The sequence below is a fragment of the Rhamphochromis sp. 'chilingali' genome (genome assembly GCF_963969265.1).
Source record: "Rhamphochromis sp. 'chilingali' genome assembly, chromosome: 14".
Lineage (NCBI taxonomy): Eukaryota > Metazoa > Chordata > Actinopteri > Cichliformes > Cichlidae > Rhamphochromis > Rhamphochromis sp. 'chilingali'.
Window position 1 is genome coordinate 30,398,465 of NC_137941.1, and position 17,681 is coordinate 30,416,145.

Below are 17,681 nucleotides of genomic sequence, written 5' to 3' on the forward strand. Positions count from 1 at the left end.
GAAGAGTTCCTCTTGTACTGCCACATCACAGTATCTTACCATAACAGCCAAACGTGGAATGTCATTGATATCAACGCTTTCGTCCAAAGCTACACCAAACACCTGGGCTTCTCTCAAACCAGCTGTTTGTTGGGCTCTGACATTGTCACCCATTTCCTGGATACGTCGTTCCACAGTTCTGGCTGATGCAGGTATGTCTTGTATCCTTGCTTTAATTGCATCTTTGTTTGGAAGCCCATTAAATAACACTTCTGAGCTTGAGAGAAAAGTCTCCTTAACAAATTCTCCGTCTGTAAACGGTTTTCCATGTTTAGCAATACAGTGTGCAATACGATAACTTGCTTCAGTTCCATGATGTTTTGCAGCTGTAAAAACTTTTAGAGTACTTGCTTGCTTCTCATATCTTGACACAGACGTGTAATTGATTCAACTTTCTCTGCCTCATCCTTGAAGGTTTTTTGATGTTTCGTCTCAAAATGTCGTTTAACACTGGAAGTCCGGCAAACAACACTCTCGAGGCAAAGGGCACATACAGCACGATCTTTCTGTTGCGCAAAACCCTAGTCTTCTCTCCAAATTGGCATAAAAGACCAGGGATCATCTTTTTTAGCTCGCTTCGATATAATTCACAGAACTGGCTACATCCCTCTCGTCTGTGTAATTTTTAGCCAGTTACAAGTAAAACAAGGAGGTGGGGCTGTTAGCTTAGATACTGTCATTAAGACTGTCATTAGCTGTATTGTCATTAGCTCTGTGTGAACTAATTTGTGATGTGCATTGGTGGCCCAGCCGTAGATATTTATTTTTAAATACACCTTCTCAGATTATTTCACTGCATGCTGCGCCATCACTTAACCCTTCGCGTGTCAGCTGTGGCACACGTGCCCAGGGTTGCCTGGTGTAGCTGAAGGAAGTCATCTAGCAATTGGTCATGTGGTCAGCTGTAGACTAGTGCATGTTTTTTTATTTGGCTCTCAGCTCTTATCTTCTGAGCTCTCCTGCCCCTATCTTCCCTGCTTAGCTTCTTATGTCCTTGTCTTGTCTTGTGTTTTTTCTTACTTTTCCCTGGAACACTCTCTCACAGTCTGTTCTCTAAAACCTAAAAGAGGAATTATGGATTTGATCAACTGGTCTCTGAATGCAATTGACACCCCTTCTCAACGAGAATCTGGGCTCAGGTGAGCCTGACTGCTGAAGATATCTACCTATTCGGAACCATAATAACAGGGTTCTTGCTGATCGGAGCTGGCTTGGCCCTGGCTTATCGAAGAATTAAGGAAGTGGAACCAGCTGTTCAAACCCCCAAAAGGCTGCCCACTGGGATTGAAATGATGGGACGAGGCATGAGTTTCTCAAAATGGGCTCATTGAGTGCAGCACGGAGAAGATCTTGGAGAACGCACGGCTGCCGTGAATACTCAGAACAAGACATCTGAGTGAAAAACTGGATTACATCTGGAGGGGCTAGCTCGAATAACACCTTTGAGCGCAAATTCGATCACATCTTGGCGAAGTGCACTGCGGTCATGAGTTCTCAGAACCTGCTCTTTGAGCAAAAAGAATGACAACATCACGGAACGTAAGTTTGGATAACATCATAGAAAGCTCACGGCTCTCCAACGGCAGATTGAGAGACCAGTGTTGGACTGTTAGAACAGCTTTGAAATTCATATGAGTTGATCGCACTAAAGTAAAAACCATCATCACTTCATGCGGAGACCCCTTCGGCGCCAGCTGCGGCCTCAAGGCTGGAGCTGAACAAAACACCCTGATAACGACTGTGTTTAGACTGTTCCCCCCATTCCATGCAAGGCCACCTGGGTTGGCTGGAAGACTGTTTACTTATCCTGGCGGGGCGAAGGACACTGTTTCAGCTGAACTCTGGACACACACACACACACACACACATACACTGATATGCACACATTGATCCCCCCTCCCTGTCCAAACGCCTTCGATGCTTGTGCTTGCGCCATTAGCGTGCTGCTTGCTGTAACCCTAATTTCCTTCGGGATTAATAAAGTATTCTGATTCTGATAAACAAGCCACAATGTGAGTGTGTGTTATCGATCCACTACAAATACTACTGCAACATTTCATGCTGAGAGACAGCAAAAGTGGTGAATGTTAGCCACTTCCTCTATCTCCAGCCCATGCAGGGGCCTATCCTTCCATGATGGTTCTTCTCCTTGCTCCTCTTCTTTCTTGAGTTTCTGCTGCCTGAAGTACTCACTAAGGAATTAACAACCCTAGTCTGTAACAAAGTCAGCAAAGAAGGATGTAAAGCTATAAAACTCCACTGTATTATTCACCAACAAGTACTCTGTGCTAAACATTTAAAATATGACCATGTTATGAAACTGGTGATAAAGGCTATTAATTATATTCGCTCCAAAGCCCTGTACAACCGCCAGTTTCAACAGCTTCTACTCAACATCCAGAATACGGAGATGTTGTGTATTATAATGACGTAAGATGGCTCAGTAGGAGGTCTGCACTGCAGCGGTTCTACTCTCTTATGGAGGAAATCGGACAATTCTTTTTTTGAATTTCACAGTTCTTATTTAAACAGCTGACTTTGAATTAAATCTAACATTAAAAAATAGTTAAATTCAGTAGGAAACATTTTCATAATATAACTGGTGAAATTCAAAATATACTGACAGCTCTCCAAGCAAGACTTCAGTATTAAATAAAACGGTCTAGTTATGAAGTTGAACTTTAATCTGAGCCAAAACCGATTTACTCAGGAACAAATCAAACACTGAAATAAACCAAACATTGACATTTAGAAGTTATCAGAGTGACTTATATATCATGTTTAACCCGAGAAGCGAAAGACCGTAGGGGGGTTGGGGGGTTGAAAATGATGTGCCTTGAGTCTGCGCCTTGACCACCTGGTCAGCTGGAGTGGGACAAAAAGTCAGTCTGGGCATTTTGACTAGAGACAGGCCCACCAGGTTTTATAGGAAAAACCATAAAGCCTTTGGATGAAAACAAACGCTGTTGTGACAGTGATGTACACTGTCTTGTTGGTATATACATATGAGTTCTAAACAGTTTACATCATATGACCACTGAAGGACATCTCTTGATTTCACCTTCGTGTTTCCCTCTCACCAGATATCCAAACCGACATCATGACAAGCAGCTTTTACGGCTGTGGCTCCAGTAAACATCAGCTGATACTAGAAAGTAATATTAAATGAATTCTAACAACAGCTGATCAAGCTTAAACGTGCTGCTGTTGTTTAGCACATGTTTTCATGTTCATTCCGTTTAGTCTAGCTTCCCCTGTCTCGTTATGGTTATTCCTATCAGTTGTGTGTGTCCTCATGTCCCTGTCATCCCTCTGTGTATTTAGGTCAGCGTCTCTCTCAGTTCGGTCCTCCCTCATGGCTCCGTGTCTCTCCCCGTGTTTCCCTAAGTAATTAGATTAGATTAGCATTAGAATTTCCCAGTTTAGTTTAGCATTGTCTTGTATCTTTTTTCCCCGTTCAGTAATAAAGCTGTATTTTGAGTTAAGTCCCGTTTTCCATGAGTTTGTGTTTGGGTCCTCTCCTGCCAGCACACAGACGTTTCATGACAGTCAAATGAGAAGCTTGGCTCCTAGTGGTCTGCAACACTGCAAAGTAAACACAGGTTCAGCATTACTGTTGCTGAGTACAGATTTTGATACTTTTAACTTATAAAGACAGCTTATATGGCAGAGAGCCGTGTGTCTTGATTTATCAAATAAATCATCATCAATTTGAAAATTCTGAGCACATTTTAATGACAACTAAATCACCTTCCACAAGAAATAGTTAACACAATAAAACAGACATAAAACAGACAAGTCATCTTGCCATATATTTAGGAACTGGGTGTCTTTAAGACTTGGAATGTAAATGTAAGTGTCCAGGTGCCCAGGGCAGCTGTGGCTACAACTGTAGCTGCCTCCACCAGTGTGTGAATGTGTGTGTAAATGGGTGGATGACTGGGTGTGTAAAGCGCTTTGGGGTCCCTGGGGGGGACTAGTAAAGTGCTATACAAATACAGGCCATTTACCATTTTTACCATTTTTCTTCTTTTGGTCAACTTCTGTTGATTATTGTGCTATATAAATAAAGTAAACTTGACAGTCAACACAAAAAGGTTATTATATTCAGATATTTTTCATAATTCAAAATGGAGTAAACATGGGAATGACGGAATAGATTGCCTGAGTACAATTCAATGGCCCATCTTGGTGGAACGGAACCAAAGCTATGAGAGGGATTACAGCAGGACCCCTCGGAGCCAAGATGCTGGTGGTGGAGATAGCTTGAATGGAAAAGTGGGAGTGATAAAACTTAGATTTAGCTGGCAGCACCTGGGAATGCACAGATATGAATATTCACCTATATCTTGTCGTGGAACTTTTTAAAATAAAATGCAAACACTTGATGAATGTCTTTGAAGTGAGTTTTATTCACGTTGCAGCAAGAGAGAGAGTCCAGTCTGAGTGTCTGTCCCACTATGCTTCAAATAAACATGTTATATATGTGTTATTGTCAGAAAAGGTGAGGAAACACTAAGGAAAAATACATTTCCATTACAATCTCTACACATTAAAATATCAACAGCTATGATGACTAATTGGGTTGTTATGATACTAGAATTTCGAACTCGATACATATTAACCAGGAAAATACTTGATACCATATTTGATATTATGGGGAAGATTCTGAACCCACCCTGCAATGACAAAAGTAATGGCAAAGATGTCATATCACTAAAAAAAAAAAAAAAAAAGTTTTAATTTTCATCTACTTTTCCCAATTATATATTTAGTTAGATCTGACAAAAGAAGAACTTAAGATTGAGTTTAGAAGTTTCATTTGTTTTACAAATTATTTATATAATTTAATTGCAGAATGTGAAGGTAGATTTTAGAACCTATCTGTTGTAAGGGTGTTAATATTTTTCATGAAATGGTAAAATATTGAACTTTCATTTCAAAACATTTGATATGTTTTTGATGTGCTATTGTTAATAATATTGTGGGTTTATGACATACATACATACATACATACATACATACATACATACATACATACATACATACATACATACATACATACATACAGTGGGGCAAAAAAGTATTTAGTCAGCCACCGATTGTGCAAGTTCCCCCACCTAAAATGATGACAGAGGTCAGTAATTTGCACCAGAGGTACACTTCAACTGTGAGAGACAGAATGTGAAAAAAAAAATCCATGAATCCACATGGTAGGATTTGTAAAGAATTTATTCGTAAATCAGGGTGGAAAATAAGTATTTGGTCAATAACAAAAACACAACTCAATACTTTGTAACATAACCTTTGTTGGCAATAACAGAGGTCAAACGTTTACTATAGGTCTTTACCAGGTTTGCACACACAGTAGCTGGTATTTTGGCCCATTCCTCCATGCAGATCTTCTCGAGAGCAGTGATGTTTTGGGGCTGTCGCCGAGCAACACGGACTTTCAACTCCCGCCACAGATTTTCTATGGGGTTGAGGTCTGGAGACTGGCTAGGCCACTCCAGGACTTTCAAATGCTTCTTACGGAGCCACTCCTTTGTTGCCCGGGCGGTGTGTTTTGGATCATTGTCATGTTGGAAGACCCAGCCTCGTTTCATCTTCAAAGTTCTCACTGATGGAAGGAGGTTTTGGCTCAAAATCTCACGATACATGGCCCCATTCATTCTGTCCTTAACACGGATCAGTCGTCCTGTCCCCTTGGCAGAAAAACAGCCCCATAGCATGATGTTTCCACCCCCATGCTTCACATTAGGTATGGTGTTCTTGGGATGCAACTCAGTGTTCTTCTTCCTCCAAACACGACGAGTTGAGTTTATACCAAAAAGTTCTACTTTGGTTTCATCTGACCACATGACATTCTCCCAATCCTCTGCTGTATCATCCATGTGCTCTCTGGCAAACTTCAGACGGGCCTGGACATGTACTGGCTTCAGCAGCGGAACACGTCTGGCACTGCAGGATTTGATTCCCTGCCGTTGTAGTGTGTTACTGATGGTGACCTTTGTTACTTTGGTCCCAGCTCTCTGCAGGTCATTCACCAGGTCCCCCCGTGTGGTTCTGGGATCTTTGCTCACCGTTCTCATGATCATTTTGACCCCACGGGATGAGATCTTGCGTGGAGCCCCAGATCGAGGGAGATTATCAGTGGTCTTGTATGTCTTCCATTTTCTGATGATTGCTCCCACAGTTGATTTTTTTCACACCAAGCTGCTTGCCTATTGTAGATTCACTCTTCCCAGTCTGGTGCAGGTCTACAATACTTTTCCTGGTGTCCTTCGAAAGCTCTTTGGTCTTGGCCATGGCGGAGTTTGGAGTCTGACTGTTTGAGGCTGTGGACAGGTGTCTTTTATACAGATGATGAGTTCAAACAGGTGCCATTCATACAGGTAACGAGTGGGGGACAGAAAAGCTTCTTACAGAAGACGTTACAGGTCTGTGAGAGCCAGAGATTTTCCTTGTTTGAGGTGGCCAAATACTTATTTTCCACCCTGATTTACGAATAAATTCTTTACAAATCCTACCATGTGGATTCATGGATTTTTTTTTTCACATTCTGTCTCTCACAGTTGAAGTGTACCTCTGGTGCAAATTACTGACCTCTGTCATCATTTTAAGTGGGGGAACTTGCACAATCGGTGGCTGACTAAATACTTTTTTGCCCCACTGTACATCTGTTTGGTTAATAACTCACACTGACCAATAAAATGTGACAAGTGGTGAAGATGCAGGTCCTTGGGCAACAGTTACAAAGTGTTACCACTTATTCCTTTAGTGGAGAATCTATGTTTCACTATGTTCCACTAGCATATCCTAAATAATATTTAGCAATAATGTAAAAATGAAGAAATACAAAAGTTTAAAAACATTAATCTGAAAATAGACTTAATTACTGTGATATTATTCTGTTATTATATGTTACCTTATATATGTAATCAAAGTAGTTGAATTAGAATACTGCTGTAGATCATATTATACCCTTTAAAATAGAGTGTGTGATCTGTATGTAGTTTAGTTCTCATTATACTTTTGAGTTAACAGAACATATTCACATATTAGTTCATTAGATAAATGTGCATCACTCTGTATCCTTGATCTGCTGGGAATGTGTTACACTGTTTTCTTGACATGCTTAATTGTTGAATCATGAAGAGAAGGTTGTAAGCAGGAGACTCTGTGTCTAAAGACAGGGGAGATAGATAGACCACATTCCACACCCCCACCTTACAGAAAGCAGAGAAACAACTGCCGAGGTCATAACTTAGGCGCTGTAACAGAGAAAAAATGTGATGTTTTGGCTTTTACGACTAGCTGGGGGCCACTAGAGACTATAAAAAGCTGAGCAACCCGTCACCATTTTGAGACATGTGCCTGACCCTCTGGTAGCATCTCTCCCGTCCGGACGTTGTAATGCTCTGACTGTTGAATTGTATGGAAATAAATGATTGTTGATTGAGCATTTATACACCGAGTATTGTCCCTCCTTCAGCCCAAAGATTCAAAGAACTGCGTGTTTTCAACAACTTGGTGCCGTGTGACCCGGATCCTTGGTGTGCTGAGGAGGTGTAGATTTGGCCTTTGGTGAGATCGTGGGGCAAAGTGAACAGAAGGCCGGCCTAAAACAGAAAGGTAAGCACAGCCTGTTGTATTATAAATACCAAATGTGCATATTGGGCTTTCCAAATTAATCTGTTCGCTGAGTCACATGTATTTTCACAGTAAATTTGTCGGTGTCTGGTTTTTGGCGCAAGATACTAACAACATAAGTTGAGGCTGAATTCCAGGGTGTTAAATAAACTGCTTCTACCGAGATACTAATAACATACTGCGTTGGTCTAGATTGCAGTAATCTGCTTCTACCGAGATACTAATAACATACTACGTTGGTCTAGATTGCAGTAATCTGCCTCTACCGAGATACTAATAACATACTACGTTGGACTAGAGTGCAGCCACTTTACCTTCCACATTTAATTTTGTCTAATACTGGCTTCTGTAGCAATAATACGTTAGAATTTATTCTGAAGACGCGGCCATAAGTTCAGTACATTGAAGTCGAGGTTTGTTTATTTTGTTTATGGTGTCAGTGACGTCCTGGCTTTTGCCGGCTATGAAATAGAAGTTGATTTAAGGACAAGCAGATACTGGCTTCACGGTGCAGTTGGACGCTGGCAACGCGAGAGCGAAACACGTCCGTAGGTTTGGTTTATGATACGGCGTGTTCCGGTGGTGCGGCCGTGAAGTGCAGTAGTGGTTGGTGCTAATTTTAGTACATTTGAGAGAGGTTTTGACGGTGGTTTGTGGCGTCAGTCGAGTATAAAGGGCTGCGGCCATAATACAAAGTAAAAATTTAAGTACAGAGCAACACCTGGTTTATGATGTCAGGTATAACTTCGGGGATGCAAGCATCACTTTTATGATGCGACTTTGCCCCGTGGTGGCGGTCATAATCGCAGAGAAAAGGGTATTTTGGTCTATGGTGCAGTGTGCTTTAAGAAGATCTAATAGTTGAGCTCAGAGGTTTCTGTGTAAAATTCCCGCTGAGGAAAAGTGTTGTGTGTGAGTGTCAAAGCGCGCTCTGGGTGAGAGAGTGTGTGTGAAGCTGCGAGGCGCGCTCTGGGTGCTGTCTTGTGGGTGAAGCGCGCACTGAGTGAGAGTGTGAGTGAGGCGCGCTCTGAGTGTGTTTTTGTGTGGAGTGTGAAGCGTGAACACAGTGACAGTGACGGTTAATGTGTTTGATTAGGAGGACATTAGAGCAAATACACATTTTAGGATCAAAGGTTGATGCCTAGTGTACCTGTGGAACTTTGCCTATGGAGTAGCGACCCTCCTGTCCGTGGACGCGTGGCCAGGACCGGCGTTGTCCGGGTGCCGAGGTGGTGACTTGGGGAGGTGAGGGCCCCCGCATAGCCACGGAAATAACACTGGAACGGCCGTGTAATCACGGGTTCACATTTATTTCCGGACTAGAACAAGACACATTTTGCGAACAAACGTTGAGTCTAGATTAGTAAAGAAATATAAAAAGGTTGAATTCCTCGTTTCAGCGGTTGAAATTGTTGTGTGCCTGTCCCCTGACGAGTGTGAAATTAAAATAAAGAGGGAATTTGGAGCCACATAGAGATAGACGGGCATAATTGGGTGTATTACTCTGTGGTGTAATAAAAATAAAAAGGAGAGATAGTAAGAGGTGTGCAGTGGAGAATTATGGAGGAGTAGAGAGAGGAATGTGTTGGGAGACTGGCGTACAGTTTACGCTGTCAAGGTAGGCGTGTTGCCTGCTTATCGGTTTAAAAGTGATGAAAATGAAATTAAAATAAATCTCTTAGTGTGTTAATACAGGAAGCTGTGGACCTGGACCAACTGCCCCCACAAGCACAGCGGCCGAAGCAAAATTATAGGTAATGGGAACCACACCCAGCACGAATCAGCAGCTGTGAAAAAGACAGCAGCGAGGAGAGAATTAGAGGAGAAATTAAGAGAAGTTTTAACACATAAAATTGGGGCCAACGGACTTGTGGAGGTTGGGAAGGCGTCCGGAGCATCACAACAAAAAGGTGAAACAAAAACACACACAAGCAGAGAAATCTGAGAGAGAGGCTCCTTTTAAGGTAACGCCTAGTTTGAGAAAAGATAAAACTAACCTGCTTTTATACAAATGCACATACACGCAATGAAGAAACAGCTTACACTCATGAACACGTGAAGATTTTCCAGCAAGGTTAAAGAAAAATTAACATACTTAAATGATGAAGTCTATACATTACTGACAAAGAAACCCTCTGGGTTGCAGGACAACAATTTAACTAAAAAAAAAAAGGAACACTGGTCTAACCAACCAGGCAAGACACAACAAATTTAGTGGTTAAAAGATTCAAATTGTGACATGTTTTCTGTTGACTGATTAATAAAAGTGATTACTGAATGAAAGAAAGTTCCTTTTTGGGCTTTTAAACATGATCTTAAGAATTTTAACATATACCGGTGTTGTCCTGTCAACTTGGTGGGTTAGGAGTTGATTATATCGGGAGACAAAAAACAAAAAAAGGGGGAGAGAAGGCTGACACAGGGCCTGGCCCCATTGCCTCCCCTCTGAATAACACAGCCAACACAACAACATTTTCCTGTTCGTTTGTTTTTGTTTTTTGTTTGTTTTTGTTTTGTTTTGTTTTTGTTTTTTCTATACATATTTAATTACAGGCTGCTTTGCCGGCCCTGAAAGCCGAGGCTGACTGGACTCCTGCTCTCCCCCATACGTGACACTGACCAAATGCTGCAACAGCTGGACCCACAACAACGACCTGAGAATGTCAACAGACCTGCAGGAATGTGATCTCAGGCAGCCGAGACGGAGAGCACTAAACCTAAGGCCCGTTTCACTACACGGGGGAAAAATTCCCAGACTGCGTCAGCTGACAGAGCTGTGACGAGACGCCCGCCAAGCCCGAATGAAAAGTAAGGCCGAGCGAAAGAATGCTGACCTTGATAACTTTGCATTCACACTGTGCAGGACAGTGATGGACCAACACGGATGATCGGGTGGCGAAAAAGGGCGTGACCGAGACAGGAGGAGTAACTGAGGTCAGAAGGCACCTCAGAATGGACAAAAACACAGAAGAAGATGCAGGTGTCACCTGCGGTGAACATCGACACTGGAGAAAGGACTGCCCCAATTGGGGTCAGAACCAGGATGGACTGAATTTTGAGCAGCAGCAGCAGCAATGGTCGCAAACAAACTGAAAAAGGAGGGGGGCAGGACCCCAGGACATGCTTCAGGCCGTGGTTTACCCAGAACACCAGAACAGGAAAGTGATGAACACAAACACCCACACAAACACACACATCTACATGCACTGACTCAGAATGAAGAGAAACACATACACACACACACACCCACACACACACACACGGGAATGTTGATTCACTGAGAAGTGATGCACACACATACACATGCACACGCTTGTGCAATGAAGAGTGATCCACACGCACACACACATACACGCTGATGCAATGAAGAATGCTTTGCTTATGCTGATATGCAAAATGCTGCACACAAACATCCCAATGCATAATTTTTATGAGGAGCCATTGATTACTTAGAATGTGTTATATGTCACCTAGAAGGCATTTATGTAGATTTTAGGAATAAGCTCTAAAACGGTTTGGTTATGAAAACAATGTCTGTGCGTGATGTCTGTTTATGGCTCAAGGCCTTGACTGAATTCTTTGCTGTGCTTCACACAGCCCTGATGAGGAACAGTGGCACAGAATGAAAATGATGAATTAATAGTGTAAGGTTAGGTTGGAGTACGGCATTTTCTGTGATTGAGTTTTAATTCAAGGAGGAACAAAAGGTGTTACGGCACCTGAGGTTCTCATTCCCACACAATATTGTCCCGGCAGGAAGCAAAATGTTCCTGTGAATTTCTGGTTGATTGTTTAGTTTTGTTTAGCGCTAGCTTGATTTTATCAGTGAGCTTTGGCTTGTGTTCTTTCTCGTAAGCGAGAGAGGATAGTTTTATGCTTGGACATGTCTGCAACGGGCCCTAGTTTGTGTTATTTTAGTAGTATTTTGTTGGTTATGTCTGTTTTTGTTTTTGTTACAGTGCACTGGAGAAAAAAACATCTGAGAGGTGTGATCCACCGGTGGTGATATGGTGATATGTTGATATTTTGTGAGTTCATGATTTAACAATCAGCTCTTTAAACCAGGCCTGAAAGATTGAAATTTAAAGCGCTATGAAATATTCTTACAAAAACAGTTGCAAAGTGTGCTTCTCCATGATTGTAATTGGCTTGGGAGAAATTCACTTATAGGGAACACTGAGAAGTTCTGAGTCTAAAAGGATTGCACCGAGTCAATCCGGCCCAAAAAACAACAAGGAATTGTTTTCCTTTAAAATGATGACGTCATCTTGCTGGTGATGGACGCTCGAATAGGTTGCGCGGGAGACTCCATTATCAGCAACATCTGGTATGAATGTGTAGGGAGGTATGCATGTGAATGGACTGTGATGGACTGACGACTAAAAGTTTTGACTGACTTGATACTGAGACAATGACTGCACCCACTTTAGGATTAGTAAATGCCAATAAACAAGTCACCCAGCCGACAAGAGAAGGGTGGATGCTTCGCTTTGTTTTGTTTTGTTTTTTCAGGAGCAGGAGGATAAGAGAGACTGGAGGAGGAGACTCTAGCTTCACATAAGTATGAACTGCAGACTTAACACTGTGGTTGCTGATTTTGAGTTACTGATGTTTGCATCAAGAAAACTGTGCTATATTAACTGTGTTTTGATTAAGGTATCATGTTATATTATTGGGAATGCCAAATGCTACAGTGGAGAAGACTTTGGATATCACTCATGACTGGAATATGTTACTATTAACCACAGCAGGCCACTGTAAAGAAGTCAATTAAATTTTATAGAGGAAAATCGCCAAAATTGAACAATACCTATGAATGACTGGCCACATTCAGAATAGAGATATGCAATAATAAACATTGGTCCACATGATTTAGGTTCTCACTTGAAATAGTAAGTTATTAAATGTAGAATATAATCGACAGGGACATTTGATAGGATGTGGTACTGAAAAAGAACAAGAGCAAAGTAAATAAAGAAAATATTGTGTTTAGTTTGGATAAATTCGAATTAAAATGTACCATTACACTCAGAGGATCAATATGGAATAAAACATATGCAAAATTTGTAGGAAGTACATGACTGATAACTGTTCTGTCCTGAGCGTTTGTTTCCAGAGCACCCACTTGACCACACCAACAGTTTCTCGCCACCGAGGAGGGGTACTTGCAAAAAGAATAAAATAAAAATCTGAGTTTAACAAAACAGTTTGAATGTAAATATCAAGCTTACCTTTCTTTTTCCATGAAATGTGCTAGTGGGCACGCCAGCCATTTTGAAAAGGTGGGCAAAACAATTGGCAAGGCCACACCCCCACACATGTGATATATTTTTAAAGGTACTGTTGCCCTCTCTAAGAAACATCAGGAATTAGAGGAGTGGCAAGTAGAGTATGCGAGCTACAAGCAAAAACTAAAATGTGTACTACAGTGTGCAAAAATGAAATACTGGGTCATCAGGGGGTCATGAGGGACATTTATAAAACTAAAAGTCCCACTAACCTTAAAGTGCACTTGAAAAGCCCACACAAGAAGGTTAACCTAGCTTACCTAGAAGACCTCATCAGGGGGAGCACACTCCCCCTCCTTGAAGAGCTCACCCACTCAACCCGCATCCCCAGAAAACAGCTAACCCCAGATAAGGCAGCGTGATGGATCCCGAGACAACAGGACTGGGACATCTAAATAAAGGTGTGAAACAATCGCCTTCAAAAGGTTATCAATTCACTTGAACCAAAATTAGGACCACACGGTGCGGCAAGAGTTAATAGTTATTAGTCTCAACACCCAAGGATAACCAGAAGAGCATGACTGATATGGTGGGACTGGGATTTTGTTACACTTAATTTTTGCAAAACACAAATAAAACTAAATTGAAACTAAGGATTTTCAGAAAATAAAAACTACACTAAACTAGCAAAGAATTGGTAAAAACTAATAAAAACTGATGAAAATTGCAAAACTATTACAACCCTGGTGCAGAGATTGGCACATCTGACCAGGAAACGTTATAAAATGGATTGTCAGGAAAGTCAGCGTTAAAGCCACATTTGACAGTCCATACTAGGATGGCATTGGACATCTTCGGGGCAGAAAAGGGTTGGTGTGACCAAGGTGTGGTTTGGCTTGTTGTATGTACATTTCAAAATGTTACAGCTCTGGATGGACCAGTTACCAGGGCATGGAAGGATGACAGACTTTATTACATGAGGAGAAGGGACATTTTCGGGATCGAAGATCCTCAGGGATGACAAGGCTGGAGCAACGGTACTCGAGAGAAGAATTTTTGATACTTTCTGAGATATGATGTCACTAACCTTCTCTTTTAATTGTCTAGCTCCAATGAATTGACACATGGGAGTGTGTCAAAAAGGGGGAGTTGAGTTTGAACATCAAACAATGGTGATATGAAAATTTCTATGAGTTTATTTTTGTGTTTAATAAATTAGCTATGGTAAAACTTAAGCTTATAATGTGTTAGACTTAGAAAGGGTTCACTAATTTTTGATTTCTTTTACACACACATAGATTATGATTAGAATTAGAATAAGTCCTGAACATAATATTTTAAACCAAATTTGAATCATTAGAAGAACAATGGATAACAATATTAGATTATCAAGGCTAGGGAGAGAGGTGTTTTGGTTTTCTGTCTCTTGCAGAGAAAGGAACAGACACCAGACGGGGACCCGGAGATGTGAGGACCCTTCACAGCAGGGACAGATGTAGGGACTGCCAAGACAGCAACTGGGGTCAAGTGTCATGACGTTTGGGCTCCTGGAGAAGATGGATCCCACAAACACAGCGATAACCATGAAGGGGTTGGCGAAAACCAGGAACACCAGACCAACGAGGTTCGAGAGGCTCTTGGCAAAAAGGGGGACACGCCGGTGAACCCAAAACACACAGATCCTTGTTTGAAATCGGGGCAGAATAACTGTGCAATGACTAAAGGGTGGTCTAACCCCGGAGGTCGAAGAAAGAAGCTGAGAATCACCCAACTGGAAGACACTGGTAGCTGCAGCAATAAAAATAAAGGTTAAAAGCTCCTTAGAGAGAGGTTCTAGTCTAAGTACATTTGAAAGGTATAAGGGGGCATTAAAATGGGAGAGGAAAACTGGAGCACCAAAATAAAGCTGTGGGAAAATGGGGAGTGATGGGAGTGTCATCTGTAACTGCTGTTATGGTTGTAAATCTAACTTTGCTTGCATCTGAACTGCGTGAACACAGAGGTCATCCCCCATATGGTCCACCCGTTAAAGGGGGACAGAGGGCCTCAGGATCAAGAAAACTTGGACCTTGCAACGCTGAAGTGCTTGTTATTAGTGATCTCTTTAATGAGAGATCAAAAGAGGGTATTGTGATATTATTCTGTTATTATATGTTACCTTATATATGTAATCAAAGTAGTTGAATTAGAATACTGCTGTAGATCATATTATACCCTTTAAAATAGAGTGTGTGATCTGTATGTAGTTTAGTTCTCATTATACTTTTGAGTTAACAGAACATATTCACATATTAGTTCATTAGATAAATGTGCATCACTCTGTATCCTTGATCTGCTGGGAATGTGTTACACTGTTTTCTTGACATGCTTAATTGTTGAATCATGAAGAGAAGGTTGTAAGCAGGAGACTCTGTGTCTAAAGACAGGGGAGATAGATAGACCACATTCCACACCCCCACCTTACAGAAAGCAGAGAAACAACTGCCGAGGTCATAACTTAGGCGCTGTAACAGAGAAAAAATGTGATGTTTTGGCTTTTACGACTAGCTGGGGGCCACTAGAGACTATAAAAAGCTGAGCAACCCGTCACCATTTTGAGACATGTGCCTGACCCTCTGGTAGCATCTCTCCCGTCCGGACGTTGTAATGCTCTGACTGTTGAATTGTATGGAAATAAATGATTGTTGATTGAGCATTTATACACCGAGTATTGTCCTTCCTTCAGCCCAAAGATTCAAAGAACTGCGTGTTTTCAACATTACCTATCATTTTACCTATGGCAGAATGGATATGTTTATGTTAAGACAACTGCATACATTTTTCATTAATTGCTTCCCAAAAGCTCCTAGGTTGTAACTTACCAAAACTCTGCAGCTCTGAAACTGTAGGTATTACGTTCAGATGAGCATTGTACTGAGTACAGCAACATACAACTTGAAAAAACTAAAAAAGAATTGTGTGAAATGAATTAAAACTAATGTCATTTATTTTGCTCATATACGTTTTCTTTAAAAAGATTGATTACTCTGTTAGACTTGTAATTATGAGAAACTAAAGAAAAACTTGTTGAGGAATAGTATATTTACAAAATAAACTTAGAACATGTTTGTCCTATTATCAGTATGGACTTAATACACCAACAGTAAATCATAGCAATAATTTATGAATAATTAAATAAGTAAAAATGACATTTTTATGTTTTACTTTTTGATTATGTTAAAAAGTGTTTTCAGTAATTTCAGCAAACTGATTACATAACAATTAAGGCACATTAGCATTGGTAGTTAATACACGATGATTCTGGCATGACAAAAGAATCTTTTTAGCTGTTTAGAAATTTCCTTCATTTTGAGCCCATAAATGAATGGATTAAACAATGGATGATAGAGCACTATTTGTAATGTCATTAGTAATCGTGCAGCTTTTGGAAAATCTGATTCCACTCGAGCTATGCTTACATCATAGATACTTAAACAGGAAATACTGATTAAAACTAACAGATGGGGTAAACAGGTCTCTGCAGCTTTCTTCCTAATTTCTTTGCAACTTTGATATGAGATGATAAAAATGTTCGTATAAGTGAAAACTATGAAGAGCACAGGAAGTATTATAAGATCTATTAAAGCAACCACTCCAAATACAATAATTAATCTTGACTTTACACACAGAAGAGTGTAAACTGCATTATTACAAAATATTCCCTTTAAATTAAAGTTACACAATGTTGCTTCAGCACTCCCTATTGCTTGGATTGCAATATGAACAGCAGGTATAAGCCAAGATACGACCAGGAAAATGATCACAGTGGTTTTGTTCATGATAGTTGGATATTCAAGAGGTTTACAAATAGCCACATATCTGTCATAGGCCATGGCTGCCAAGAGAAAGAACTCTGAACTGCCTAAAGTGTAAAATATAAAAAACTGAAAGAGACAGGCTGAATATGTTATGACTTGTTTTTCAGATAAAAAGTCAATCAGAAGTTTTGGGTAAATAGTTGTGCTGTAAAGGAGACAGTTCAGCAGCAAAGCTGCAATGAAAATGTACATAGGCTCATGAAGGTTTTTATGAATCCAGATCACATACACGATGGTAGAATTACTGCATATTATTATAATGTATAATGTAAAGATAATACAAAAATAAACATATCTGTACTTGTTAACCTCAATGTATCCATCTAGAGTTACATATGTGGTATTTAACTCCTCATCCATGAATTAAAAAAAATGCTACAAAATAAATATATAGCAGCATAAAGATATCAGAACTTCAAATACAAGTACACTCATCAATCAAATGCTTATAGTGAATCATATGTATGTGGACTGAAGAAGAGTTTTATTGGTTTGCTTCAACCTTGAGGGAGCTGAACTGTGAAAGTCAGTTACATCATTGTTCAGCCTCTTTTACTTGAGGCTTTAGTAGTTAGAGCTAATGGATCATAAGTTGCAGCTAACAATGACAATGATCAGCCAACTTCTATTAATCTAGTATAGAATTTTAATAATGTAGCAAGATTTTATTGTTGAGTGTATCCTGGCTTTTTTGCACTCGGGTCCATATCTTATTTCATAAGGAGTTTTTATTTGGTTTCCAGTTTAGGTGGTGTGGTTTTATGCCTTGTGTACATTTTCAGTGAAAAAAAAACTTGGATAACTACCATACTAAATAATAATAATAATAAAAATAATAATTAAAAAAAACTTTAACAAAAACAAGGACATCAAGCTTGTGCATTACGAATGTCTTTTCATACAT

The 17,681-nt window shown here is 40.4% G+C and overlaps 1 protein-coding gene across 1 annotated transcript; it reads right to left on the bottom strand.

The window, feature by feature from the left end:
• Positions 1–16,204: 16,204 nt before the first annotated feature.
• Positions 16,205–17,137, bottom strand: LOC308410466 (olfactory receptor 13C2-like; the record flags this gene model as incomplete). The annotated part of the gene is made up of 1 exon (XM_080903803.1): positions 16,205–17,137. The coding sequence occupies one exon, from the start codon at positions 17,135–17,137 to the stop codon at positions 16,205–16,207; it is 933 nt and encodes a 310-aa protein (XP_080759929.1).
• Between the last annotated feature and the right edge of the window lie 544 nt (positions 17,138–17,681).